The following is a 27,507-nucleotide window of genomic DNA, read 5'->3' as shown; positions in this document are numbered from 1 at the left end:
AAAGGGAAGATGCTATCTCCTCTGTGTAGATATGACAATTGTCTGGACACGGCAAGTGCGTCTGGCGATTGGCCGGTCTCCTTTGTCGCAAAGCCTGAACATGGTGATCATGTTTGAGTGTGAGCCAGAGAGAGCGGGAGGGAAGGAAGGAGAGACAGAAGGTGAAATGCAATTTTTTAAAAGTCTGTTCACGACATGCCCCCATTGACTCTATTACTGTCATGATAAAATAACACTATATAGTTGCTGTAATGTGAATTATAACTAAATTATTCTAATTGTTTTAAATGGAAGCTCAATTTGATAAACTATATTAGAGGATTAAAAAATATGTTATTCTGCTATCGTTTCTGACAGTCAAATTAATTAAGTGGTTGTATAAAAAAGTCCCTATATTGGACTAATGTTGTTGACATGAATCTTCTCAGTATTAGTATTGATCTTTTCAAACCAGTGATGAATTTATGTTGGTCCACTGATTACATGTATAGATTTATGGCTGGCTCAATAAGGACAGGAGATGTGTAACATTATTTGTGTGTAAAACATGCATTACACCGTCGCCAGAAGCCCTGTGATGGGACCATTTACTTAATGTGATCATAAAGCCATTAAAATGTGTTTACAGTTCTTTTATTGACCAAATCATGTTGAAAAGAGTCTGTGCATGCTTAGATCAATGCCAATTTTAGTCATTTCATAGGCCAAGCTTTTGGTCACAAAGACCAAATCATGAACAGTATGGGTGTGAAACACCAGGTTTCGCACATGAGAATATAAATATGTTTACAAAAGCCATCTTTGAAATATCACTAATAACAGCAGTATGTCATTGTTAAAATGGCAAAACAGGTATTGGGTAGTGGTTATCAAACTTCAAGAAAAGACGATCACACAAAGTGATGACCAGAGGCCTGCTAGGGCCCTCCAGTAGGGTGGGTTATGGATGTATTCAGCAGGGTATAGAGGTCCTCTCTCTGGGCATACAGAGGCTGTCCTGGGGCCCCAGCATGAGTAGGCCAGGGCCAGGCCCAGATCAAGGCAGGGGGAGCGGAGCTAGGATTAGGATGATTGTCGGCCCCCAGCCTGGTGCCTGGGTCAGCGAGGGTCCGCTCCTTCCTGATGTGTTAATCAGGATTATACAGCTCTGCAGGACGACCCAGCCTAGGACAATATCGGAGGGTGAGGGTACCCTATTTAACACCGACACACACACAGAGGAAAAACACACACACACACACACATATATACACACACACACACAACCCTGGCTGTAAAAGCACAAACATTCCCCTGCTAATCCCCTAATTAAGCGTGCCCCTCCCCTGGTCCTCCCTGGTCCTTACCCCCAGAGGACCCTCACAGCCCCACAGAGCCAAGTGTTTGGCCAACTCCTGCAGAGGAACTGCCATTGTTTACCCTGGATTGTCCAAGCAGATAAGGCCAACCATCTGAGGAGTTAAAAGGCTCCAGAATGGTGGTGGGGGAATAGAGGTGAGGGGCTAAATCAGGGCTTTGAAGAGGGGGAGATCACACACCCTAATCCCTCGATAGAGAGGTCCTCCAAAGTTCAACTGGTCAGGAAATGGGGATGAATGAATACAGGGGCAAATTGGATTGTCTCTGCTCACTTTGAATGTAAGACAGTAGGTTGCAGTAGGACAGGACCAATTATGAAGGTATAAGTGACCACTGTTGAGTTGCATTGACCATGGGGTTACAGTGACCAATGAGAATCAAAAGTTGGAAGGTTGAAAAGGTTGTACTCACACACTCACATACATACAAGCAACCTGCTCCTGTAAAATTATCCCTCTGGCCAGATCTAAGAATAGAGCGTTCTCATTGTCATCCCATTGTCATCCCAAGTTTGTTACAGTATATGTTTTAGTGCACTGTGTTTAGCTGGAGGAAGACATTTTATGACCCTTTATTCTCCTCTTCTCTCTCGTCCAGGGCATCCTTCTGAAGAGAAGTGGGAAGTCCCTCAATAAGGAGTGGAAGAAGAAATACGTCACACTTTGTGACAACGGCCTCCTCACCTACCACCCCAGTTTACATGTGAGTATCCCTACATTTAGTATAGTTCCGTTTGTAGTGGACCGTTTTAGCTATGTAGGGAATAGAGAAACAACATGCAAGCTTGTCCCTCACAAAAAGTTGAAATGAATGATTTAACATAAATGTTATGTACACATATTGATACACTTATAAACAAGGTTTCCGGAGAGACAAAAAGGTTAGCAGAGATCTTTCAGCCTCTGATTATAAGAACTCCATCTTAGAGGAGTGTTATTATGATTATAAGGTGGAGGAGGGGACAGAGAGGCAGAGGTGAGGGTCATTTCTACCCCCCCACACCCCTGTGGTGCCCGTGTAGCGGACATGAGTTGGGCATGGTTGCTCATGGTCACGTGATGAGGTAGCCCTACCTGTGAACTTCAAAACCAGTGTCTGCCCTCAGAAGAAGGGGTTTCTGCCCTCTTGGTCTAATGGTCTAAGACGTTGTTTGCTCGTGTGGGAGACCCAGGTTCATATCCCGGTCCTGGAGTTGGGCATGGCACATGCTGCTACTGCTGGGGCCTGCTGTGTGCCCACCACGCTGGTTTGTATTTATAATGGCGCTCGCCGCTGTGCAGGCTGAGTGACCTGCCACATCCGTCTCTGTCAGTGTCCTGCTGGCCCACTAATACCTCTTAAACACTCCACTGCAGCCTGCCGGCAGACAGCTCAGTCAGGACCCCCCCACAGCACAACATGGCTGCCTCATGCTCTGCCTGTCCCTGTCTACAGACACTCCCACTCACACTCACAATCCTTAAGAGTCTATTGACGCATAATAACATAATATAAAAATCCCTGTCAAAATCTGTCAGTTTAAGCTAGAGATATCAGTTTTTGGCATGGGCTGCGTCTCAATCCACCGCATCCGCATCTGCGGTGGAAGGTGGCCATCCAGGCTCTGTCGTAGCCGGCCGCGACCGGGAGACCCATGGGGCGGCGCACAATTGGCCCAGCGTCGTCTAGGGTAGGGGAGGGAATGGCCGGCAGGGGATTTAGCTCAGTTCGTAGAGCATGGCGTTTGCAACGGCAGGGTTGTGGGTTCGATTCCCACGGGGATAATGAAAAAATAATAATAGTAATGTATGCACTAACTGTAAGTCGCTCTGGATAAGAGCGTCTGCTAAATGACTAAAATGTAAATGTAAATGTAGCCGAGCTACAGCAGTGTTTGTCAGACCATGAGACATCCTGAAAATCGGTCTTTTCACGAAAACGTCTGTATAGTAGCGTCCAAACCGTTTGAGCTACAAACTATTATGACCACTCTATGGAAAGGGGAGACTCTCACGAATGTCACAGGACTCATCTGATGGTAACCCATACAAACTAATGGAAGTATGGAGGTAGTTTTGTGCCAACCAAAAAAGTAAGGGGTTAAATATGTGTCCAAAAAAAACATATTTCCTGAGCATTCTGAAATCTCCTAGATATAGGACAGACACTTCAAAACCTTATTCCTTGTGATTTATTTTTGGACTGTCTTTGCCATTTATGAATGTGTTATTTAATGTGTTTGTATGGGCTTTAGTAGTAAAGGCCAAATTCAATATTTTATCAAATAGCTAAATCATCCATTGTATGACCATCTTAAAACAATTCCATATGTTTAGTGAAAGTTGGAGATAAGTACTTGTATATATATCAACTCCATTTTTAATTTTTTTTTACTTAGAGTCCACTTTGAAATAGTATCATTTATATTAGCAAGATCATATATTAAACACTTCTCAGCAAAGACTAGAAAAAGCATTGTCATTTGCTTGCAACATACAGTAAATAGACTAAATCTGGTTTTATGATTTTCTTCTAGTGACATGATAATGGATTAATTTAGTAGCCATTATTAGCAGAGCAATGTAGCATGACAGTGATATACAGGTAACTGCCAAAATAGGGAGTTGAGCCGCCAGAACAGCTTCAATACACCTTGGCATAGATTCGACAAATGTCTGGAACTCTATTGGAGGGATGCGACGCCATTCTTCCACTAGAAATATGGTGTTTTGTTGATGGTGGTGGAAAACGCTGTCTCAGGCACCGCTCCAGAATCTCCCATGTGTTCAATTAGGTTGAGATCTGGTGACTGAGAGACACACACAGACACATCCATACACACACCCTTTAAATCCCCTATGCTCCTGTGTGACCCCCTTATTCAAACTCACTGAGATCTCTTCTATCCATGGTAGCCAAAATAATGAACCCTTTTTATAATTAACTCAGGAACCACACCTGTGTGGAAGCACCTGTTTTCAATATCATTTGTATCCCTCATTTACTCAAGTGTTTCCTTTATTTTGGCATTTATCTGTATGTAATTGACTAGCTAGCTGCTCTGTAGATCTAGATCATTATAGCTATCGTAGGTCTTCAGGGGCAGGTCTACAAGCTCTGTCTGAGTGTCTGTCTACTAACTTACTGAGCAGAGGTGAGACAGAACAGGAACCACTGTTACGTTAGGAGACACGTGTTTATCCCCATTCTGAGCAACCAAGCAGAGAGCAGGGGGGAAAGAACGTAGGAGTGAAGGGAGAGAAGGTGTTCGAGAGAGTGGAAAGGAGGGAGAAAGAGAAGGTGGGAGGGTAGAGAGCAGGAGAGAGAAGGTGGGAGGGAGAGTGCGAGAAGGTGGGAGGGAGAGAGAGCAACCGGGAACGAGAGAGAGAAAAGGTGAGCGAGAGAGAGAGAAGGTGGGTAGGAGAACGAGGCAGAGCGAGACACGAAACGATCCCTTTAATTTCGCAGTCAGCCAAGCCATCCACACAATCACCTTCTGTTAATTCTATCTGCTACATCAATTAAATTGTTTGTAGAAACTAATTGAATGTGGCTTAATCACACATCTTAATAGCTTTGAATGCTTCGATCTGGCTGTTAATTCCGGCAATAAAATGAAATGAGAGTGAGGAGCACTAGCTGGCTGGGTAATTAGAGAGGAGGCAGGGGAAGAGATGAGTGCTTTATGGCACTGTGATAAAGGAGGGAGAGAGATGGAGGGAGTGATAAAGGAAAGGAGAGAGATTAAGAGATGGAGTGGGGGCATACCCGGCAAAAGGCAGAGCAGAGCGGAGCGGAGAGTACTCCTCTGGCTTTTTCTGTTGATATCAATGAGTTTCACCTTGGCTTTCCTTCCTCATCCACTTGGGATGGTGATGTTGTTTTAAATCCAAATCAAATGGCCAAATTGAAAGAGAATGACACTGTTAGCATTCGTATGTCTACTCATTAAGCCTCTATAAGCGAGCTAGCTTGTGAGGCAGCATGAGCACAGGTGATACCTAATGTTCTGAAACTTATCTTAGCTGTCTGTCAGTCGCTTTTGGTACTTTCTATTTTGCTTTGAAGTGGATGGAAGTTATGTTATAACATACAGTGCATTTGGAAAGTTTTCAGACCCCTTGACTTTTTCCACATTTTGCTACGTTACAGCCTTATTCTAAAATGGATTAAATCGTTTTCCCCCTCATCAATCTACACACAATACCCCATAATGACAAAGTGAAAACATGTTTTTTGAAATGTATGCAAATGTGTTAAAAATAAAAAACGGAAATATCACATTTACATAAGTATTCAGACCCTTTACTCAGTACTTTGTTGACGCACCTTTGGCAGCGATTACAGCCTCGAGTCTTCTTGGGTATGACGCTACAAGCTTGGTACACCTGTATTTGGGGAGTTTCTCCCATTCTTCTCTGAAGATCCTCTCAAGCTCTGTCAGGTTGGATGGTGAGCGTCACTGCACAGCTATTTACAGGTCTTTCCCGAGATGTTTGATAGGGTTCAAGTCCGGGCTCTGGCTGGGCCACTCAAGGACACTCAGAGACTTGTCCCAAAGCCACTCCTGCGTTGTCTTGGCTGTGTGCTTAGGGTTGTTGTTCTGTTGGAAGGCCCCAGTCTGAGGTCCTGAGCGCTCTGGAGCAGGTTTTCATCAAGGATCTCTCTGTACTTTGCTCCGTTCATCTTTCCCTCGATCCTGACTAGACTCCCAGTCCCTGAAGCTGAAAAATATCCCCACAGCATGATATTGCCACCACCATGCTTCACCGTAGGGATGGTGCTAGGTTTCCTCCAGACGTGATGCTTGGCATTCAAGCCAAAGAGTTCAATCTTGGTTTCATCATACCAGAGAATCTTGTTTCTCATGGCCTGAGAGTCTTTAGGTGCCTTTTGGCAAACTCCAAGCAGGCTGTCATGTGCCTTTTACTGAGGAATGGCTTCCGTCTGGCCACTCTAACATAAAGGCCTGATTGGTGGAGTGCTGCAGAGATGGTTGTCCTTCTGGATGGTTCTCCCATCTCCACAGAGGAACTCTGGAGCTCTGTCAGAGTGACCATCCGGTTCTTGGTCACCTCCCTGACCAAGGCCCTTGGTCACCTCCCTGACCAATGCCCTTCTCCCCTGATTGCTCAGTTTGGCTGGGCGGCCAGCTCTAGGAAGAGCCTTGGTGGTTCCAAACTTCTTCCATTTAAGAATGATGGAGGCCACTGTGTTCTTGGGGACCTTCAATCCTGCAGACATTTTTTTGTATCTTTGCCAGATCTGTGCCTCGACATAATCCTGTCTCAGAGCTTTACGGACAATTCCTTCGACCTCATGGCTTGGTTTTTGCTCTGACATGCACTGTCAACTGTGGGACCTTATATACACAGATGTGTGCCTTTCCAAATCATGTCCAATCAATAGAATTTACCACAGGTGGACTCCAATCAAGTTGTAGAACCATCTCAAGGATGATCAGTGGAAACAGGATGCACCTGAGCTCAATTTTAAGTCTCATAGCAAAGGGTCTGAATACTTATGTAAATAAGGTATTTCTGTTTTTATTTTTAATACATTTGCAAAAATGTCTCAACCTGTTATCGCTTTGTCATTATGGGGTATTATGTGTAAATTGATGAGGATTTGTATTAATTTAAAACATTTTAGAATAATGCTGTAACGTAACAAAATGTGGAAAAAGGGAAGGGGTCTGAATACTTTCCAAATGCACTGTATGTTATACATATATGTTATAACATCAGCTAATGGGGCAGTTTGTGTTGTCATTTTTTAATGACATATCTGTGTGGTTTTTTTATGTTTGTGTTCCAGGACTACATGCAGAACGTGCATGGGAAAGAGATTGACCTGTTGAGGACCACGGTCAAGGTGCCAGGGAAACGACCACCCAGAGCGGTCACCACCATCGCCCCCACCGCCAGCCCCAAGACCAACGGGCTGACCAAGGACCGCAGCACCTTGCAGCTGGGCGTAGGCACCACAGGTAAGAGGGCACGCCTAGTCACCACACTGTGGGTCCATTCTAGACCTCTGTACCAGATATGGGTCAAAAACAAATGTCAAGCTAGCCTTGATTTTGTTTACATGTTACAATGGAACAAATAAAATAATCCCAAAAGCTTGAAGCACACCTCAAATTAGTGCATTTGTATGTGGACACCCGTTGCTGTCAGGTGTATAAAATCGAGCACACAGCCATGCAATCTCCATAGACAAACATTGGCAGTAGAATGGCCTTACTGAAGAGTTCAGTGACTTTCAACATGGCACCGTCATAGGATGCCACCTTCCCAACAAGTCAGTTCGTCAAACTTCTGCCCTGCTAGAGCTGCCCCGGTCAACTGTAAGTACTGTTATTGTGAAAAAGAAACGTCTAGGAGCAACAACGGCTCAGCCGCGAAGTGGTAGGCCACACAAGCTCACAGAACAGGGCCGCCGAGTGCTGAAGGGCGTAGCGTGTAAAAATTGTCTGTCCTCGGTTGCAATACTCACTACCGAGTTCCAAACTGCCTCTGGAAGCAACGTCAGCACAAGAATTGTTCATGAAATGGGTTTCTATTGCCGAGCAGCCGCACACAAGCATAAGATCACCATGTGCAATGCCAAGCGTCGGCTGGAGTGGTGTAAAGCTCGCCACCTCTTGAGCAGTGGAAACGCGTTATCTGGAGTGATGAATCACGCTTCACCATCTGGCGAATCTGGATTTGGCGGATGCCAGGAGAACACTACCTGCCCGAATGCATAGTACCAACTGTAAAGTTTGGTGGAGGAGGAATAATGGTCTGGGGCTGTTTTTCATGGTTCAGGCTAGGCCCCTTAGTTCCAGTGAAAATCTTAACGCTACAGCATACAATGACATTCTAGACGATTCTGTGCTTCCAACTTTGTGGCAACAGTTTGGGGAAGGCCCTTTACTGTTTCTGCATGACAATGCCCCCGTGCACGAAACAAGGTCCATACAGAAATGGTTTGTCGAGATCGGTGTGGAAGGACTTGACTGGCCTACACAGAGCCCTGACCTCAACCCCATCAAACAACCTTTGGGATGAATTGGAACGCAGACTGCGAGCCAGGCCTAATCACCCAACATCAGTGCCCGACCTCACTAATGCTCTTGTGGCTGAATGGAAGCAATTCCCCGCAGCAATGTTCCCACATCTAGTGGAAAGCCTTCCGAGAAGAGTGGAGGCTGTTATAGCATCAAATGGGGGACCAACGCCATATTAATGCCCATGATTTTGGAATGAGATGTTCGATGAGCATGTGTCCACATACATTTGGTCATGTAGTATATTTGACTCAGGTCTTCATCTGTTTTAACAAGGACAAAATGAGTAGGTAGAAGTTGCCCACTAACCACTGATACAGGGTCAGATATTTATTCCTCCTAACGGTTATGGTCAGGTTTGGGAGTAAGATAATCTGATTTTAGGTCTGCGGCTATAGTAACAACTTCTACCTCGAGCCAAACCCCAACCAAACACTGTGAACAACCACAGATCAAGTAATTTGCAGGATATCAACTGAATAGCTTAAGTTAAGCAACCTGATGCCCAGTGTTATTGTATGTAAGTCTCGATCGACTTCATGTCCAGTCCAACAGACAATCAATAGAGGTTCTTAAATGGACTGAAAGAGACACTAGGGACACTAAAGTATTCAGCGGAAGGGTTTCACATTAATACCATTCACTGCCCAGAGGATACAATAAAATGAACTCTTAATAGGTGAATTATGTAATGCTCATGTAATATGTATTTCATTGCTGTAATTATGTGAAGACTCTTTAGATTATGGTACAGTGTCATAAAATGAGTCCCTACATGCCAATTATCTCCATGTATGATTTTTCATTATGCAGATGAGCTAACACAATAAAAACACGATGATACGATTACTGAAGGAGTGCTTGTAAGGCTATTAGATTCTACCATAAATTGCTAAATAGGGAATTGGCGAATGAGATCTCCATTTAAATATGATTAATTTGTTCATAATAATCAATATAACAGAAAAAATAAGAATTATCCATCGAAGGACATTTATTTTGTCCAGATGTAAAATTTTAGCTCTGACCTAAATTCCATCAGCCAGGGTTGTATGTAATGTCACAGGAACAATGACCAGGTTGGGGCTTGCCTTGCGTGTCCTGCCAATACCAATGCCTTCCTTCCAGTCCACACAGGCCTATAAATAGACTGAGCTGCCTGGCTGGTTGGATGGCTGGCTGGCTGTGCATCTGGAGGTATGAGGGGGCCTGCTCTGCTCTGGCAGCTAGGCACAGAGAGGCGAGGAGAAGCCAGTGATTGGATTTAGGGGTTAGGATTAAGAGTAATTCATACTAATTAGCTGAGTGGTCCCCAGAGGGGGGCTAGACGGGAAGGGGGGTAACGAGGGCGTCCTCTATCGGACGAGGAGTGGGGTCCGTGTTTCCCCAAGCCATGGCTGTAGCTAATTGGGGTGTGCAGTAGTGGAAAAGACAAACCGGCCAGTAGAGACCACTTGTGGCCCAGCCCTTTCTTATTTTTTGGGTCCTGGCCAGGATTTGGACATCAGGACCCCACTGGACCACATTAATTAGTCAAATGGTAGAGAAGATATAGGAGTTTACCGAGTGAAGGACAGGGGGTGGAGGTCACGCTCCAACTTCCAGCCCACAAACAGTTAACCTTCAGGATAAAGGTAGAGGAGAAGAGAGCAGAGGTGTCCTGAATCTGTAGGAGGGAGAGGAGAGAGGAGAGATAGGGAGAGGAGAGATAGAGAGAGGAGAGATAGGGAGAGGAGAGAGGAGAGATGGAGAGAGGAGATAGGAGAGATAGGGAGAGGAGTGGTTCTGGGGGCCTGAAAGAGGAAAACAACAAAAAAGGATTTTGTCTTTTATAATTAATTCTTATTTTTCTCTGACTATTTTACTGTGTTTGCATGGGTATATACGCCCCCACATTTTGCCCTCAGAACAGCCTCAATTCGTTGGGGCATGGGCTCCACAGGGATGCAGGCCCATGTTGACTCCAATGCTTCCCACAGTTGTGTCAAGTTGTGTGGATGTCTTTTGGGTGGTGGACCATCCTTGATACACACGGGAAACTGTTGAGCTTGAAAAACCCAGCAGCGTTGCAGTTCTTGACACAAACCGGTGCGCCTGGCACCTACTACCATACCCCGTTCAAAGACACTTAAATATTTTGTCTTGCCCATTCACACTCTGAATGGCACACATACACAATCCATGTCTTAATTGTCTCAAGGCTTTAAAATCCTTCTTTAACCTGTCTCCTCCCGTTCATCTACACTGATTTGAAGTGGATTTAACAAGTGACATCAATAAGGGATCATAGCTTTCACCTGGATTCAGCCTATGTCATGGAAAGATGTTTTGTCCACTCAGTGTAGTTTCACTCTGCTATAAATACAGAGCTAGTAAAGGATATCTTTGTGACACCCCATTCTAGAGATTCAATTTTTTTGTGTCCGGGAGGGGAACAATACGAGACGATTTGCGTTAATCTCCACTTAGGAGAGAAAGGTTACAAATCACGGCAGGTCTTCTCCCGTTGGAGCACCCTCTCCTCTCCTGATGCGATTGGTGTGAGTTTGATTTCATTAGGCATGCAATTGATGAAGGGAACAAAGGGGTAATTTGTCATTCATGGCGTCTGAATCACAACCCTGTCTTTGCCTTTCGTAATTCATTCACTTCCATGGATCTAAAGACCTTTATAATCACAGGGGGTAGAGGGAGGGAGGAAGGGAGGGAGGGAGAGCGGGGATGGAGAGAAAGAGAGTAAATTAATGAATCCATGTGTCTGTGAGTGAAAGAGTGTGCAAGCTTAATTCCTTTTCCTCTGTCTGAGTGTTCAGCGGAACTGTTTTAAATATGATCCCCTCCGTTAATACGCATCCAATGGTGTCACCCACGACAGATGCATTGTATCAAAGTATTAATGAGGCCCATCAGTTTTAATCAATCGTATGGGCGGCAGAAATTGACTATATGTGGGAAAGGCGCAGGGAGGGGGTGGTGTGTTCGTGTGGGCCTGTGTTTGCTCCCTGTACAGCTCCTTCCTTATACATTGGTGGCCTGTGGTCAGACAGGCGGTGTTAGTGAGTAGTAATAGTGATGATAGTGGTGGTGGATTGCACGGCCCCAGCCGTTGTTGATGTGCTGCTTCCCTCCCTCCTTCGGTCCCCCACATTAGCATTAATGCCTCATTATCCTTCTACTTGTACATAATGGCAACAACTCCAAAGGTTGGGTCATGCCTCGGCGTCACGACTCATCAGCCCTCTGAGGGCATGCATGGCCGCGCAGGCCCAAAGAGAAATGAGAGTCAAGACGACATTACCGCTACCGTCGCTCAGTAGCTACCCGCTAATCCATCGCTTCTACTTAGCTAACAGCCGCAGTATGAGCCAGTCCTGCTGCTGCTGCTTCTACTCAGCCTGGAAAACACTCATTTTCTCTCTCTCCTACACACTTACGGTTATATTTGTCAAATTAGCATTTTTCGAGATTTTAAAAAAAATACTGGTATAGGCCTACATGATCACTGTAGAGGTTTTGGACATTTCTATTAACATGCAGGCCTTTACTAGCAATCTGATGCTGCATTTACATATAATTTATGGTATTTTGCCTGTAAAAAAGAAAGGGCAATGTTTATATGACCCCCTTACAAAACAGGCCCATTTTTACCACATTTTTGCCTGCATCCGCCTTTTATAGCTCCCATGCGCATGCCGGCGATTCATGGTTTTAGTGGTGTGGAAATGTGGTTGGGCGTCTATTTTAATAAATTCATTGAATATACACCATCAAAAACAAATCTGTTATTCATTCATTTATGCAGGTCCTAAGAAACATTATAAGACTAATAAAATGTATTTTCAAAACAATAGAATGGCATATTTTGAGTTTAATTATGTTACGTCCAAATGAATGAAATCAATAGTTCATTATTTTGTTCATTAACCCTTTGACACATACCAACAAATGGGTGTGATCATTCTACGCTCAAACCAGTGTGATTAGAATGCTTTTTTAGAACGTCCAGTTTCGATTGACGCAACAGTCAGCATTTGAGCTGGCCACACTGTTTTTTCACAGAAACATTTTGCACAAACACAATCCTTACAAAGTTATGTCCTGAAAGTGACCAGTTTATTTTTGGATGCAATGTTCAGACATTCACAGAAGTAGCGACAGCATAACACAATCATCCAAACCAGAAAATGTAGGCTACATTAGTCCTAGCACTAACTGAGGAAAGATTGACATAACACAAGCAGTCCTATTTAGCGAACTCTCGGCTGACAGAAACCACAATATGAATGATCTAATAGCAATTACTATTTACAATTCTTCACATCACGGGTGAGCTCACCATCGCTCTAAATAATTGAGTAAAACACTACAAATCTAAAGTTATCCAAAGATGGGTAGTTTGTACCCGCCACCATGTTTGTTTTTTCGCGTCAACCAAAGATAAGAAGAGGAGATGAGTTTGGTCTGTTTGCAGTATGCATGTTGAAGGGGAGATGTCGAATACGATCATTCACTTCCCTTCATTCACTTCCTGAAGCTTACTCGAAAGATGAGTGAACCATTCCTTCACCTTATTATAACATCTTTGGTCTGAGATGTTTACGTGACATCCAGAATGCATTGTATAATGTCAACAAACATGGCGCCACACATAGCTGGCAAATAGCTTAGCATTATCTCATCATAATCAGTACAACCTTCAAAAAAGTATTTTACACACGTCCATAGGTGTCATTACAATCTATGCAATAATCGGAATGCATTATTTGTCACCAGTACTTGAAAACGTGAATAAAACTGTAAATACATTATGCTCCATACATACATAGATAAATACTGTACAGTAGAAACAACAACAAAACACAAAAAATAAGGCACTTACTTTGATAGGAACGCACACATGTCCAAAGTTATTATTTGTAAGGAAAACAACAATGAAGGCAATGTGAGCACCAGACAGAAAATGTGCCACGGGGGAAAAGTTTGTGCAAGACTTGATCTGCGGAAACACTGGGGAAGTGCTTGGGCTCTCCTCAAAGAGAGAAGTTTGTCCTGCTCAGCAAAGCCTCAAACATAAATTGTCCACAACAGTGAAATGGGCTACTTCTATGTGAATCAATGAGGAGGCAGAACACACCTCAATTCAAACTGTTGTTAGAAAATAGAACTTGTTAGAAAATTATTTGAAGTTGAAACATAGCCTATAGATAATTAACAGGCAGCGCGGGATAACTGTCCTGTTATGTAACAATCACATTTTGGAACAGTGAGTGCATTCTGACATCACATGCATAAAACAGCTCACGCTGGGGCGACCGTTAGATATTTGGAACTCACGCATGAAAAGGTTTAAACAGACAAGACACACTTACCCCGATCACAGTCAACACACATATATTTTGTGGTAAGAATATAATGGAATATAACAGAATAAAATACAAATAAAAATTTTCCCACACAACTTGTGCCACGGGAACGTGTGGAACCGCTATCACCCCTCTTTCTGATTAGTGATAGATGAGCAAACAAATAGATGAGCTATACCACCTCCACTTATTTGCCCAGACAGAAATCAATTAACCAAATAGCCTATACAGAGGGCAATTCAGTGAAACAAAATCACATTGATTGAGACAAGTCAGTAAAGTCACAGGCTTTTACTTGGGAGTAAGCCTAGGCTACTAAGCGACTGCGAGTGAAGAGCAAAATAATCCACTTGTTAAACTATGTAACATGCTAGCAAAATGTTCTAATAAATTAGCCAACTAGACAAGATGATCATAAGCAGCACTCACCTCAACTTAGCTAACTTTTCCCCATTGTAGCCTAACCAATATCCAAACGGAGATTCAGTGAAAACAAAAATCTGACATTGATTGATTTATCAAGACGAGTCCCCACGCTTGTCTCAAAGCAGCACGATGGCGCAGTGTCCCAATCAAAACGGTGCTGAAACTATCATTTAGGTGACCACAGGTGGGTAGGTTATTGCTTCAAATTTATTACAACGGTTAGATGACTTTGGGAGTTTCAGTAAGCAACAATTTGTTACATGCCTTCAATTGCGTTAGCCTACTTTCTTACAATATTTTCATCATTCAGTGATAACTAGGCCACTCAGGAACATTCAATGTCGTCTTGGTAAGCAACTCCAGTGTAGATTTGGCCTTGAGTTTTAGGTTACTGTCCTGTTGAAAGGCGAATTTGTATCCCAGCCCCAAACATAACTCTTTGCCACATTTTTTGCAGTATTACTTAAATGCCTTGTTGCAAACAGGATGCATGTTTTGGAATATGTTTTATTCTGTACAGGCTTCCTTCTTTTCACTCTGCCATTTAGGTTAGTATTGTGGAGTAATTACAATGTTGTTGATCCATCCTCAGTTTTCTCATATTACAATCATTAAACTCTTAACTGTTTTAAAATCACCATTGGCCTCATGGTGAAATCCCTGAGCAGTTTCCTTTCTCTCCAGCAACTGAGTTCGGAAGGATGCCTGTATCTTTGTAGTGACTGGGTGTATTGATACACCATCCAAAGCCTAATTAATAACTTCAGCATGCTTAAAGGGATATTCAGCGTCTGTTATCTTTTTACACATCTACCAATCGGTGCCTTTCTTTGCGAGGCATTGAAAAACCTCCCTGGTCTTTGGTTGAATCTGTGCTTGAAATTCACTACTTTATTGAGGGACTTTACAGATAATTGTATGTGTGGGGTGCAGAGATGGGGTAGTCATTCAAAAATAATGTAAACTGCTGTTATTGAACACAGTATGAGTCCATGCAACTTATTATGCGATTTGTTAAGCACATTTTTACTCCTGAACTTATTTACGCTTGCCATAACAAAGGGATTGAATACTTATTGAATCAAGACATTTCAGCTTTACATTTGTTATAATTTTTTTTTTTATGAGACAAACAAAATTCCACTTTAGCATTATTGGGTATTGTGTGTAGATCAGTGACACAAAATCTCAATTTAATCAATTTTAAATTCCGGTTGTAACACAGCAAAATGTGGGAAAAGTCAAGGGTTGTGAATACTTTCTGAAGGCACTGTACCTTGTGTAAATTCAGCCTATATGAATAGCCAGTTGAATAGCTTTGACTGGTAATTGGTGTGTGATTGTCTCAGGATGGTGCTGTATTTCATCACTACAAACATTTACCTCCAGACATTTACCAATGGAGAATAGACGGCTGGAAATAGTGCCCGGGGCAATAGAAGTTAGGTGGGTTCACCCCCAATGTGCTACAGTACATGTCTGAGAGAATGACAAAATGAACATGGTGTATTGTTTCTTGAGGTGGAGGTGGAATACCCCATTGCCAGTTCAGGAAAGTTGTATGGTGTTAGAAAATAGAATATTCTAACATGGGCAGAGAGTGCACCATTTTTACATTCACGACAACAACACCAGAACCACAGAAACTGATAAACAAGGCAAAGTACTAGGATTTTGATATTTTCTTACTGATAGTACACAGGCCACCAACACATTCTAACAAGTATTATGACTCTTGGCCTTCCAAAAGGGATTTTTTTTTTTGCTATATAAATACACACCCTGCTTGGATTCATATTTAAAATTCAAGTAACAATCATGTCTAATTGTCAGATGTGATGCTAATGATTAATGAATTAAACATGTATTCATCAATTAGTTCCCACAGAGTAGACCTAGACCACTCCTGCATAAAGCAGCGGATAATGTAATTACACTGGAGCTATAATCAGCTGGTCGCATCAGGGGAGAACTCTTCTTTATCTGCCCCATTGAAATAGTATTAGCACACCTATTAGACTACAGTATTATATGTCTTGTCAAAATATCAAAGGTTGTAAATGTTGTTTTTCCTGTTCTGCTTTAAAGATGCACTATGCAGATATCGCGCCACCATTTTCTGGATGCTAAAATTCTAGTAGTTCGCCTAATTTCAGTTTATGTGTAAAAACCAACAAGTACAGTATAGTGTAAAGAATCATTGTACTATCTAAACCACTGCGAAAATTTTCCATAACCAAAAATATTGTATTTTCAGCTGTTTGAAGCTGGTGTACAAAACTGAAAGTAAAAGATGCAAAAACTATACTTGGAATGGAAATAACACTTCTTAGACTTGCTTTCAATGAGATCTTTAACTCACATTTCTATGTGAATTTGGTCAGGTCGGCCAAAAAGTTACATATTGCAGCTTTAACTTCAGATTTTAAAATTATCAATCATCCCAGCAAACCAAAATTGGTTCTGTGAAAGTTCCCAGAACATACGTTTGGTTGCGGCAAATGTTCTCATAACACAAAAACTGTCCAGTTGTGCTGATGATTATACAGTGTTTGTATAAAACATTTGCCTGACGTTCCAAGAACGTTCCCAGAACACAGTTAGTCTGTTCTTTAAAGGTTCCCATAATGTTTCATTAGGTTGTGGGAACAGTCTGGTGGGAAGATATGTTCCCAAAACACAAAAACGGTCAAGTTGTGCTGATTATTACAAAGTTTCTATTTGGTTGTAAAAACATTTGCCTGATGTTGCAAGAACGTTCCCATAACACATTTGTAATGTTATTTAAAAGTTTGTAAAACATTTTTATTTATGTTCCCAAAACACAAAATCTGTCCAGTTGTGATGACATTCTTACAATGTTTGTATCCGGGTGCACAAAACATTCCCTCAATGTTCTTAGAATGTAGTTCCTATGTTCCCAGAATGATATACATTTTGTTTTGAACAGTCCATGGAGTTTTCCTTAATGTGTTAGTAGTATCTTACTGTTGAGGAAGTTAGTCGTACAACACTCCATGTACTGTAGAAACATATATGGCAATTATTTGGAATCGAATACCAATGTATTAGACATGTATTGTACATCCCTGTGCCACTGGGATGGGACTAACACAAACATAAAGCTGTCTACACCTTTACTCTGACTTCCAGGTTGTGGTCTTTGTCTTTGCAAAAGATAGAATAACTAAATCTAGAAAAATAGGTATCCTCTATTGTTTCTTACTCTACCAATCTTTTTTTTAACATTATATACTGTAAAGTTGGGAGGTTTTGACTTTTAGTTTCCCTACAAACTTCATTTCAGAAATTATGTTAAAATATTGCTTGGCAGATTGCAGTAAGGTGTACAGGTACTAAGACAAACAGTGCTGTGAAAAAGTATTTGCCCCCTTTCAAATGTCCTCTACTTTTGAATATTGTTGATGCTGAATGTTATCAGATCTTCAACCAAAACCTAACATTAGATAAAGGGAACCTTCGTGAACAAATAACACAACAATTACATACTTATTTCATAAACAAAGTTATGCAACACCCAATGCCCCTGTGTGAAAAGGTAATTGCCCCCTTACACTCAATAACTGGTTGTGTCAACTTTAGCTGCAATGACTCAAACCAAACGCTTCCTGTAGTTGTTGATCAGTCTCTCACGTCGCTGTGTAGAAATATTGGCCCATTCTTCCATGCAGAACTGCTTTAACTCAGCAACATTTATGGGTTTTCAAGCATTAACTGCTAGTTTCAAATCCTGCCACAACATCTCAATTGAGATTATGTCTGGACTTTGACTAGGCCATTCCAAAACTTCAAATGTGTTGCTTTTTAGCCATTTTCATGTAGACTTGATTGTGTGTTTTGGATCATTGTCTTGCTGCATGACCCAGCTGCCCTTCAGCTTCAGCTTCAGCTCACAGACAGATGGCCTGACATTCTCCTGTAGAATTCTCTGATACAGAGCAGAATTCATGGTTCCTTCTATTAAGGCAAGTCGTCCAGCTCCTGAGGCAGCAAAGCATCCCCAAACCATCACACTACCACCACTATGCTTGACTGTTGGTATAAGGTTCTTACTGTGGAATGCATTGTTTGATTTTCTCCTGGCATAATGGGACCCATGTCGTCGAAAAAGTTATACTTTTGACTAATCTGTCCATAGAACATTCTTCCAAGAGTCTTAGTGATCATCCAGGTGCTTCCAGGTGCTTTTTGGCACCTGGAAGCACCTATATATATGAAGTACCAGTCAAAAGTTTGGACACACCTACTCATTCAAGGGTTTTTCTTTATTTTTACTCTTTTCTGCATTGTAGAATAATAGTGAAGACATCAACACTATGAAATAACACGTATGGAATCATGTAGTAACCAAAAAAGTGTTAAACAAATCAAAATATATTCTTCAAAGTAGCCACCCTTTGCCTTGATGACAGCTTTGCACACTCTTGGCATTCTCTCAACCAGCTTCATGAGGTAGTCACCTGGAATGCATTTCAATTTAGGTGTGCCTTGTTAAAAGTTAATTTATGGAATTTCTTTCCTTCTTAATGTGTTTGAGCCAATCAGTTTTGTTGTGACAAGGTAGGTGTGGTATACAGAAGATATATACCGCCACAGGAAAGGAAGACCCAGAGTTACCTCTGCTGCATATGATAAGTACATTAGAGTTAACTGCACCTCAGATTGCAGCCCAAATAAATGCTTCACAGAGTTCAAGAAACAGACACATCTCAACATCAACTGTTCAGAGGAGACTGCGTGAATCAGGCCTTCATGGTCAAATTGCTGCAAAGAAACCATTACTAAAGGACACCAATAAGAAGAAGAGACTTAATGGGCCAAGAAACACGAGCAATGGACATTAGACCGGTGGAAATCAGTCCTTTGGCCTGATGAGTCCAAATTGGAGATTTTTGGTTCCAACTGCCATGTCTTTGTGAGACGCGGTGTGGGTGAACGGATGATCTCCGCATTTGTGGTTCCCAATGTGAAGCATGGAAGAGGAGGTGTGATGGTGTGGGGTTGCATTGCAGGTGACACTGACAGTGATTTATTTAGAATTCAAGGCACACTTAACCAGCATGTCTACCACATCATTCTGCAGCGATACCCCATTCCATCTGGTTTGCGCTTAGTGGGACTATCATTTGTTTTTCAACAGGACAATGACCCAGAACACACCTCCAAGCTGTGTAAGGGCTATTTGACCAAGAAGGAGAGTGATGGTGCTGCATCAGATGACCTGGCCTCCACAATCACCCGACCTCAACCCAATTGAGATGGTTTGAGATGAGTCGGACCGCAGAGTGAAGGAAAATAAGCCAACAAGTGCTCAGCATACGTGGGAACTCCTTCAAGACTGTTGGAAAAGTATTACTCATGAAGCTGGTTGAGAGAATGCCAAGAGTGTGCAAAGCTGTCATCAAGGCAAATGGTGGTGACTTTGAAGAATCTCTAAAATAAAATATATTTTGATTTGTTTAACACTTTTTTTGGTTACTACATGATTCCATATGTGTTATTTCATAGTTTTGATGTCTTCACTATTATTCTTCAATGTAGAAAATAGTAAAAATAAAGAAAAACCCTTGAATGAGTAGGTGTGTCCAAACCTTTGACTGGTACTGTATATACAGTGCCTTTGGAAAGTATTCAGACCCCTTTACTTTTTCCACATTTTGTTAGGGTACAGCCTTATTCTAAAATGGATTAAATAAATAAAAAAACTCAGCAATCTACACACAATACCCCATAATGACAAAGCGAAAACAGGTTTTTAGAAGTTTCTGCAAATATATTTAAAATAAATACGTTTTCAGACCCTTTGCTATGAGACTCTCAGGACCTCAGACTGGGGCGAAGGTTAACCTTCCAACAGGACAACGACCCTAAGCACACAGCCAAGACGACGCAAGAGTGGGTTCTGGACAAGTCTATGAATGTCCTTGAGTGGCCCAGCCGGAGCCCTTATTTCAACCCGACCGAACATCTCTGGAGAGACCTGAAAATAGCTGTGCAGCTCCCCATCCAACCTGACAGAGCTTGAGAGGATCTGCAAAGAATGGGAGAAACTCCCCAAATACAGGTGTGCCAAGCTTGTAGCGTCACACCCAAGAAGACGATGCTGTAATCGCTGCCAAAGGTGCTTCAACAAAGTCCTGAATAAAGGGTCTGAATACTTATGTAAATGTGATATTTCAGTTTTTTTTTTATATATACACTACCAGTCAAAAGTTTGGACACACCTACACATTTAAGGGTTTTTCTTTATTTTGACAGTTTTTTACATTTTAAGAATAATAGTGAAAACATCAAAACTATGAAATAACATTACATTTTACATTTTAGTTATTTAGCAGACGCTCTTATCCAGAGCGACTTACAGTTAGTGAGTGCATACGTTTTCATACTGGTCCCCTGTGGGAATCGAACCCAAAACCCTGGCGTTGCAAGCGCCATCCTCTACCAACTGAGCTACACGGGACTAACACATATGGAATCATATAGTAACCAAAAAATTGTTAAACAAATCAAAATATATTTGAGATTCTTCAAATAGCCACCCTTTGCCTTGATGACAGCTTTGCACACTCTTGGCATTCTCTCAACCAGCTTCATGAGTTAGTCACCTGGATTGCATTCCAATTAACAGTTGTGCCTTCTTAAAAGTTAATTTGTGGAATTTCTTTCCTTCTTAATGCGTTTGAGCCAATCAGTTGTGTTGTGAAAAGGTAGAGGGGGTATACAGAAGATAGCCCTATTTGGTAAAAGACCAAGTCCATATTATGGCAAGAACAGCTCAAATAAGCAAAGAGAAACGACAGTCCATCATTCCTTTAAGACATGAAGGTCAGTCAATCTGGATCATTTCAAGAACTCTGAAAGTTTTTCAATTGCAGTCGCAAAAACCATGAAGCTCTATGATGAAACTTGCTCTCATGAGGACCGCCACTGGAATGGAAGACCCAGAGTTACCTCTGCTGCAGAGGGTAAGTTCATTAGAGTTACGAACCTCAGAAATTGCAGCCCAAATAAATGCTTCAGAGTTCAAGTCACAGACACATATCAACATCAACTGTTCAGAGGGGACAGTGTGAATCAGGCCTTCATGGTCGAATTGCTTCAAAGAAACCACTACTAAAGGACAGATCCACAGATGATGCAATCTCTATCGCACTCCACACTGCCCTTTCCCACCTGGACAAGAGGAACACCTACGTGAGAATGCTATTCATTGACTACAGCTCAGCATTCAACACCATAGTGCCCTCTAAGCTCATCACTAAGCTAAGGATCCTGGGACTAAACACCTCCCTCTGCAACTGGATCCTGGACTTCCTGACGGGCCGCCCCCAGGTGGTAAGGGTAGGTAACAACACATCTGCCACACTGATCCTCAACACGGGGGCCCCTCAGGGGTGCGTGCTCAGTCCCCTCCTGTACTCTCTGTTCACCCATGACTGCATGGCCAGGCACGACTCCAACACCATCATTAAGTTTGCCGACGACACAACAGTGGTAGGCCTGATCACCGACAACGATGAGACAGCCTATAGGGGAGGAGGTCAGAGATCTGGCCGTGTGGTGCCAGGACAACAACCTCTCCCCTCAACGTGACCAAGACAAAGGAGATGATTGTGGACTACAGGAAAAAAAAGAGGACTGAGCACGCCCCCATTCTCATCGACGGGGCTGTAGTGGAACAGGTTGAGAGCTTCAAGTTCCTTCGTGTCCACATCACCAACGAACTATCATGGTCCAAACACACCAAGACAGTCGTGAAGAGGGCACGACAAAGCCTATTCCCCCTCAGGAGACTAAAAAGATTTGGCATGGGTCCTCAGATCCTCAAAAAAATTCTACAGCTGCACCATCGAGAGCATCCTGACTGGTTGCATCACCGCCTGGTATGGCAACTGCTTGGCCTCTGACCGCAAGGCACTACAGAGGGTAGTGCGTACGGCCCAGTACATCACTGGGGCAAAGCTCCCTGCCATCCAGGACCTCTATACCAGGCGGTGTCAGAGGAAGGCCCTCAAAATTGTCAAAGACTCCAGCCACCCTAGTCATAGACTGTTCTCTCTGCTACCGCACGGCAAGCGGTACCGGAGTGCCAAGTCTAGGTCCAAAAGACTTCTCAACAGCTTCTACCCCCAAGCCATAAGACTCCTGAACAGCTAATCATGGCTACCCGGACTATTTGCACTGCCCCCCCACCCCATCCTTTTTACGCTGCTGCTACTCTGTTAAGTATTTATGCATAGTCACTTTAACTCTACCCATATGTACATATTACCTCAACTACCTCAACTAGCCGGTGCCCCCGCACATTGACTATGCAACGGTACCCCCCTGTATATATAGCCTCCCTACTGTCACTTTATTTTACTGTATATATAGCCTCCCTACTGTCACTTTATTTTACTTCTGCTCTTTTTTTCTCAACACTTTTTTGTTGTTGTTTTATTCTTACTTTTTTGTTTAAAATAAATGCACTGTTGGTTAAGGGCTGTAAGTAAGCATTTCACTGTAATGTCTGCACCTGTTGTATTCGGCGCATGTGACCAATAACATTTGATTTGATTTGATTTGACACCAATAAGAAGAAGAGATTTGCTTGGGCCAAGAAACACTAGCAATGGACATTAGACCGGTTGAAATGTGTCTTTTGGTCTGATTAGTCCATATTTTAGATATTTGTTTCCAACCGCCGTGTCTTTGTGAGACGCAGAGTAGGTGAACGGATGATCTCCGCATGTGTGGTTCCCACCGTGAAGCATGGAGGAGGAGGTGTGATGGTGTGGGGGGCTTTGCTGGTGATACTCACAGTGATTATTATTTAGATTACAAGGCACACTTAACTAGCATGGCTACCACAGCATTCTGCAGCGATACGCCATCCCATCTGGTTTGGGCTTAGTGGGACTATCATTTGTTTTTCAACAGGACAATGACCAAAAACACACCTCCAGGCTGTGTAAGGGCTATTTGACCAAGAAGGAGAGCGATGGAGTGCTGCATCAGATGACCTGGCCTCCACAATCACCCAACCTCAACCCAATTCAGATGGTTTGGGATGAGTCGGACTGCAGAGTGAAGGAAAAGCAGCCAGCAAGTGCTCAGCATATGTGGGAACTCCTTCAAGACTGTTGGAAAAGCATTCCTCATGAAGCTGGTTGAGATAATGCCATGAGTGTGCAAAGCTGTCATCAAGGCAAAGGATGACTACTTTGAAGAACCTCAAATGTAAAACATATTTAGATTGGTTTAACACTTTTTTGGTTACTACACGATTCGATATGAGTTATTTCATAGTTTTGATGTCTTCACTATTATTCTACAATGTAGAAAATAGTAAAAATAAGGTAAAACCCTTGAATGAGTAGGTGTGTCCAAACTTTTGATTGTTACTGTACATTTGCACAAAATTCTAAAAACCTGTTTTTGCTTTGTCATTATGGGGTATTGTGTGTAGATTGATGAGGGATAAAAACAATTTAATCCATTTTAGAATAATGCTGTAACGTAACAGAATGGCACTATTTTCCATGCGAATCTTAAGGCATTTCGTTGTAATCTGTCGTAATCTGTTCTATTCTGTTCAATAAATGTGATGATTTATCTCTGACTTACTGTCTAGAAAGTTACATTTTTATAAATGTTTCCTGGGTTTCGAACCCTCCTCCCTTTCTTTTCTCTCTCCAGTGCCCTGATTTGGGGATGCTAATTCAGCCAGCACACCCCAGCATGGTTCCCTCTCTCCCCCTCTCTCTCTTCGCTGCAATCCCACTCCCTCCCCTCTGGGACCTGAAGATAAATATTCCCGGGCCCAACAAGATAAACACTGATACTAATTAGACATGATTATGTGAATTTGATACACTTATTACTCCCGCTAATGAGAAGGACGTTTTATCCTAACAAGAGCGCAGCGCCGCTTAGTTTACTTTACACACGGCGCATAGTATATTATATCTAGCTACTGTTATTGTTGTTAAACCTCAATCAGATTTTTTTATTTTTATAACGTCTCGTAATTGTGAAATAAAAAGGCCCTGATTTGTGTGATGTTTGTCAGTCATCTTATTACAGTTATCAAAATTAATATTATATTACTTTTACCAAAACAACATTTTTGACTGCTACACTCTCATAACAGTCTTTGCTATGAGTAGATGAAGTTATATTAGACTGTTGCTAAATTATTGCTTCTAGTCTAGTCTATCATATATTGGAGAATATCCAGCAGAGATGATAGCCTAAGGAGTAGGTCATATTGTTACACTTCCACTCTATTATCTCTAGTTGGGCTTAATGTGTGTGGTAACAAATGCTCATGGGTAACTGTTATAGTATGTATTTATTCTTTAATGCAGCTCTGACAATAAAAACCCGTACTTGATAAGGCTGTTGATTTACTGATGAATACCATGTAGATAATTTACCTCAATTTACCTAATCAACCAAGGAGGACTTATTTTGTTTATTTTGATTGTGAATTAGTGTCGGGAATAGTTAATCAATTAAGTTTTAATTGACATTATTTTATTGCAAAAGAAAATCATTATCATAGGCTTAATTTAATTAAAAAATATATTGATATACTCTAGATTAAAATATGCTTTCTGTGGAACTATAGCTATAACTATAGAAGAAGTCAAGTCAGGATCTGTAGTGTTGTGTGGCTGTCGAGACAGGAACAGGAGGGAAGGACCCCACACGGTGCTGCCTATCCCATGAATTAGTAAAGGGAGTCAGGCAGGGAGGCATCCGTGGCTTGCCTGATTGGAAGTCGGTGAGAGAGGGGACTTGCCTGCCGACGGCGGGAGAGATGGATGTGGCAGTCAGAAGGATGTGGCAAGATAATTAGCGATCAGTGTATCTTGTTAATTAAGGGCTAATTAGAGACTGAGACGGAGGGAGAGGGGGAGATGAGGGGAGGCAGACGGGGGAGGAGGGTTTACACATGTAACACAGAGAAAGAACACAAAAAGGTGGCGGCATCATTGTGCAATTTTACTATACTGTCTGTTCTCGTTTTGAGAAAAAACAAGAAAAAGGACTGCTAAACTTGTTATTAACATACACTGAGTGTACAAAACAATATTTGGGTGGTGGACCATTCTTGATACACACGGGAAACTGTTGAGTGTGAAAAACGCAGCAGCATTGCAGTTCTTGACACAAACCGGTGCGCCTGGCACCTACTACTATACCCCATTCTGTCTTGCCCATTCATCCTCTGAATGGCACTCATACACAATCCATGTCTCAATTTTCTCAAGGCTTAAAAATCCTTATTTAACCTGTCTCCCAACCTTCATCTACGCTGATTGAAGTGGATTTAACAAGTGACATCATTAAGGGATCAAAGCTTTCACCTGGACTCACCTGTTCAGTCTATGTCATGTTTTGTCCACTCAGTGTATATGGCTTGTTTGATGCAACATACACTTCGATTTACAAAAGAGTCTTGTAACCTCAGTGAAATGCACCTCCGTGTACAGGTACATGAGATGATGATGCAAGACATTATTTTAAAGTCTCTTTCTCTCTCCCTCTCTCTCCAGGTGCTCCCCATTCTAACAGCAATACATCCCTCCAGTCAGAGCGATCGGTCAGTGGAGGAGGTCTGGTGGGCTTCGGGGGCAGTAAGGACAGCATGCACCAACGCTCCTTCTCTGTTTCCAGCGCTGACCAATGGAATGAGGCCATCATCAACACCAGTGCAAGCACCGGGGCCGGTGAGACTGACGACCACCCCCCCTGCCCTCTTCCTCCATCCCTCCTCCTCCATCTTCCCTCATTCTATCTTCCTCCTCTCCACTCCCACTATTACTCAATGACGTCTCAACCACTCAATGTAATTGAAATAGATGTAGGATGATGATGACACACAATGAACAATAGAAAACATCCAGAACAGATCTGGTACAGTCATATCAGTGGGGGTGCAACAGCTGTGCTCAGGGTTGTATTCATTAGGCCACACTGTAGCAAAATGTTTTGCAACAGAAAACGAAAATGAGCATTTCTTATTGGGCAACTTCAGGTAGTCCTTCCTTGTTTCAGTCAGTTTTATTCCGTTTGGTGCCTAATAAATAGGACACTGGTATTGGTGGAATAGAATAAAGCTTGTTTTCATGATGAGGTGATCAGGGCTTTGATCGCTGTGACCTTTTCGCATACTGTTATCTGACAGAAACGATAGACGACGGCGGAGGAGAGGAAGTGAGCGAAGGTTATTTGCCATCCCGGCACCCTCACTCCGCTCCCTCCCAATCACAGAGCCTTGTCAGCGCACTTGAGTGAAGTAAAATAATACATTCGCTATGCGTGTCGGCTCCTCTCTCTCTCTCTCTCCCTCTCTCTCTCTCTGTCTCTCTCTCTCCCCCCTCCCCTCTCTCTCTCCGCAATAGGAAAATGAATGCTTTCTGGGGTACCATTCATCACCAGTTATTTCCCCTCTCTTTGTGGTTGGCAGTAAAAAAGCACTTAAATGCACATCAACAGAATAACAGTCATTTCCATGCATGTTTGCACTCTGCTAGTTCTCATTAGTGCGGTTGCGGCAGCGGCCCTCTCCCCACGGGCTCCCAGGGGCCCCGGCAGTTTAAAGAGCGCTCTTTACGAGCCCTGCTGGAGTCCAACGCTGCATCGCGCGTACAGCCTTGTGGTTCCGCAGACGAGCCCCGTCTCTCATTTGGAACTGCCAAACGATCAATTCTGCCTGGACGCAGCAAGGCAGGCACTTCTATCATCATCCACTACCCCTCTCCTCTCCCATCAGCAGCATGCCCAAAGCAGAATTACTTAGAGGAGAGAGCGTGGTGGGGTCCTCTCAAATAAATGTGTGGGTGTGAGTGCGTGTGAGTGCGTGCGTGCCTGCATGCATATTTGTGTGTTTTTCACATGTATTTTTGTGTGTGTACTCTAGGCTGCATGTGTTGTGTATATGTTGTTTTGGAGAGAAGCACGTGTGTGGTGAATGTGGTGGGTGAATGTCGATGTGATTTGTATATGTGTATTCCAAAACACTGTGCTGTCATCCCAATCTATGGACACGCTACTTACTAAACAGCCAGCTAAAATCTATTTCCTTGTTTGGTAAACTGAGAGGACTTGACTTTATATTAACATAGCTCATTAGCTACCATCTAGACTTCTCCTAGACCAGATTTACAATTCTCTCCATTACTCTCTTTCTTTCAATTATTTCAATGGTTCTCTTTAAGGTAACCACTAATGAGCCAAATGAGCTGAAAATGATAGATATATTAGAGAAGTCACATCAAATGGTAAATATGTTACTTTGTCCCATGTTCT

At 42.5% G+C, this 27,507-nt stretch overlaps 1 protein-coding gene across 3 annotated transcripts in view; it reads left to right on the top strand.

The window, feature by feature from the left end:
* Positions 1-27,507, top strand: part of LOC121581035 (arf-GAP with GTPase, ANK repeat and PH domain-containing protein 3) — a 234,059-nt gene that overhangs the window by 131,388 nt on the left and 75,164 nt on the right. For all 3 annotated transcript variants that reach the window (XM_041896363.2, XM_041896364.2, XM_041896362.2), the window contains exons 10-12: positions 1,957-2,061; positions 7,156-7,327; positions 25,752-25,925. In XM_041896363.2, coding sequence (XP_041752297.1) covers positions 1,957-2,061; positions 7,156-7,327; positions 25,752-25,925 — 451 coding nt within the window. The remainder of the gene's footprint in view (positions 1-1,956; positions 2,062-7,155; positions 7,328-25,751; positions 25,926-27,507) is intronic.

The sequence above is a fragment of the Coregonus clupeaformis genome, chromosome 14 (assembly GCF_020615455.1).
Source record: "Coregonus clupeaformis isolate EN_2021a chromosome 14, ASM2061545v1, whole genome shotgun sequence".
NCBI classification, from domain to species: Eukaryota; Metazoa; Chordata; class Actinopteri; order Salmoniformes; family Salmonidae; genus Coregonus; species Coregonus clupeaformis.
The sequence above is the reverse complement of the archived record's forward strand: the minus strand, read 5'-3'. Positions and strand labels throughout refer to the sequence as shown.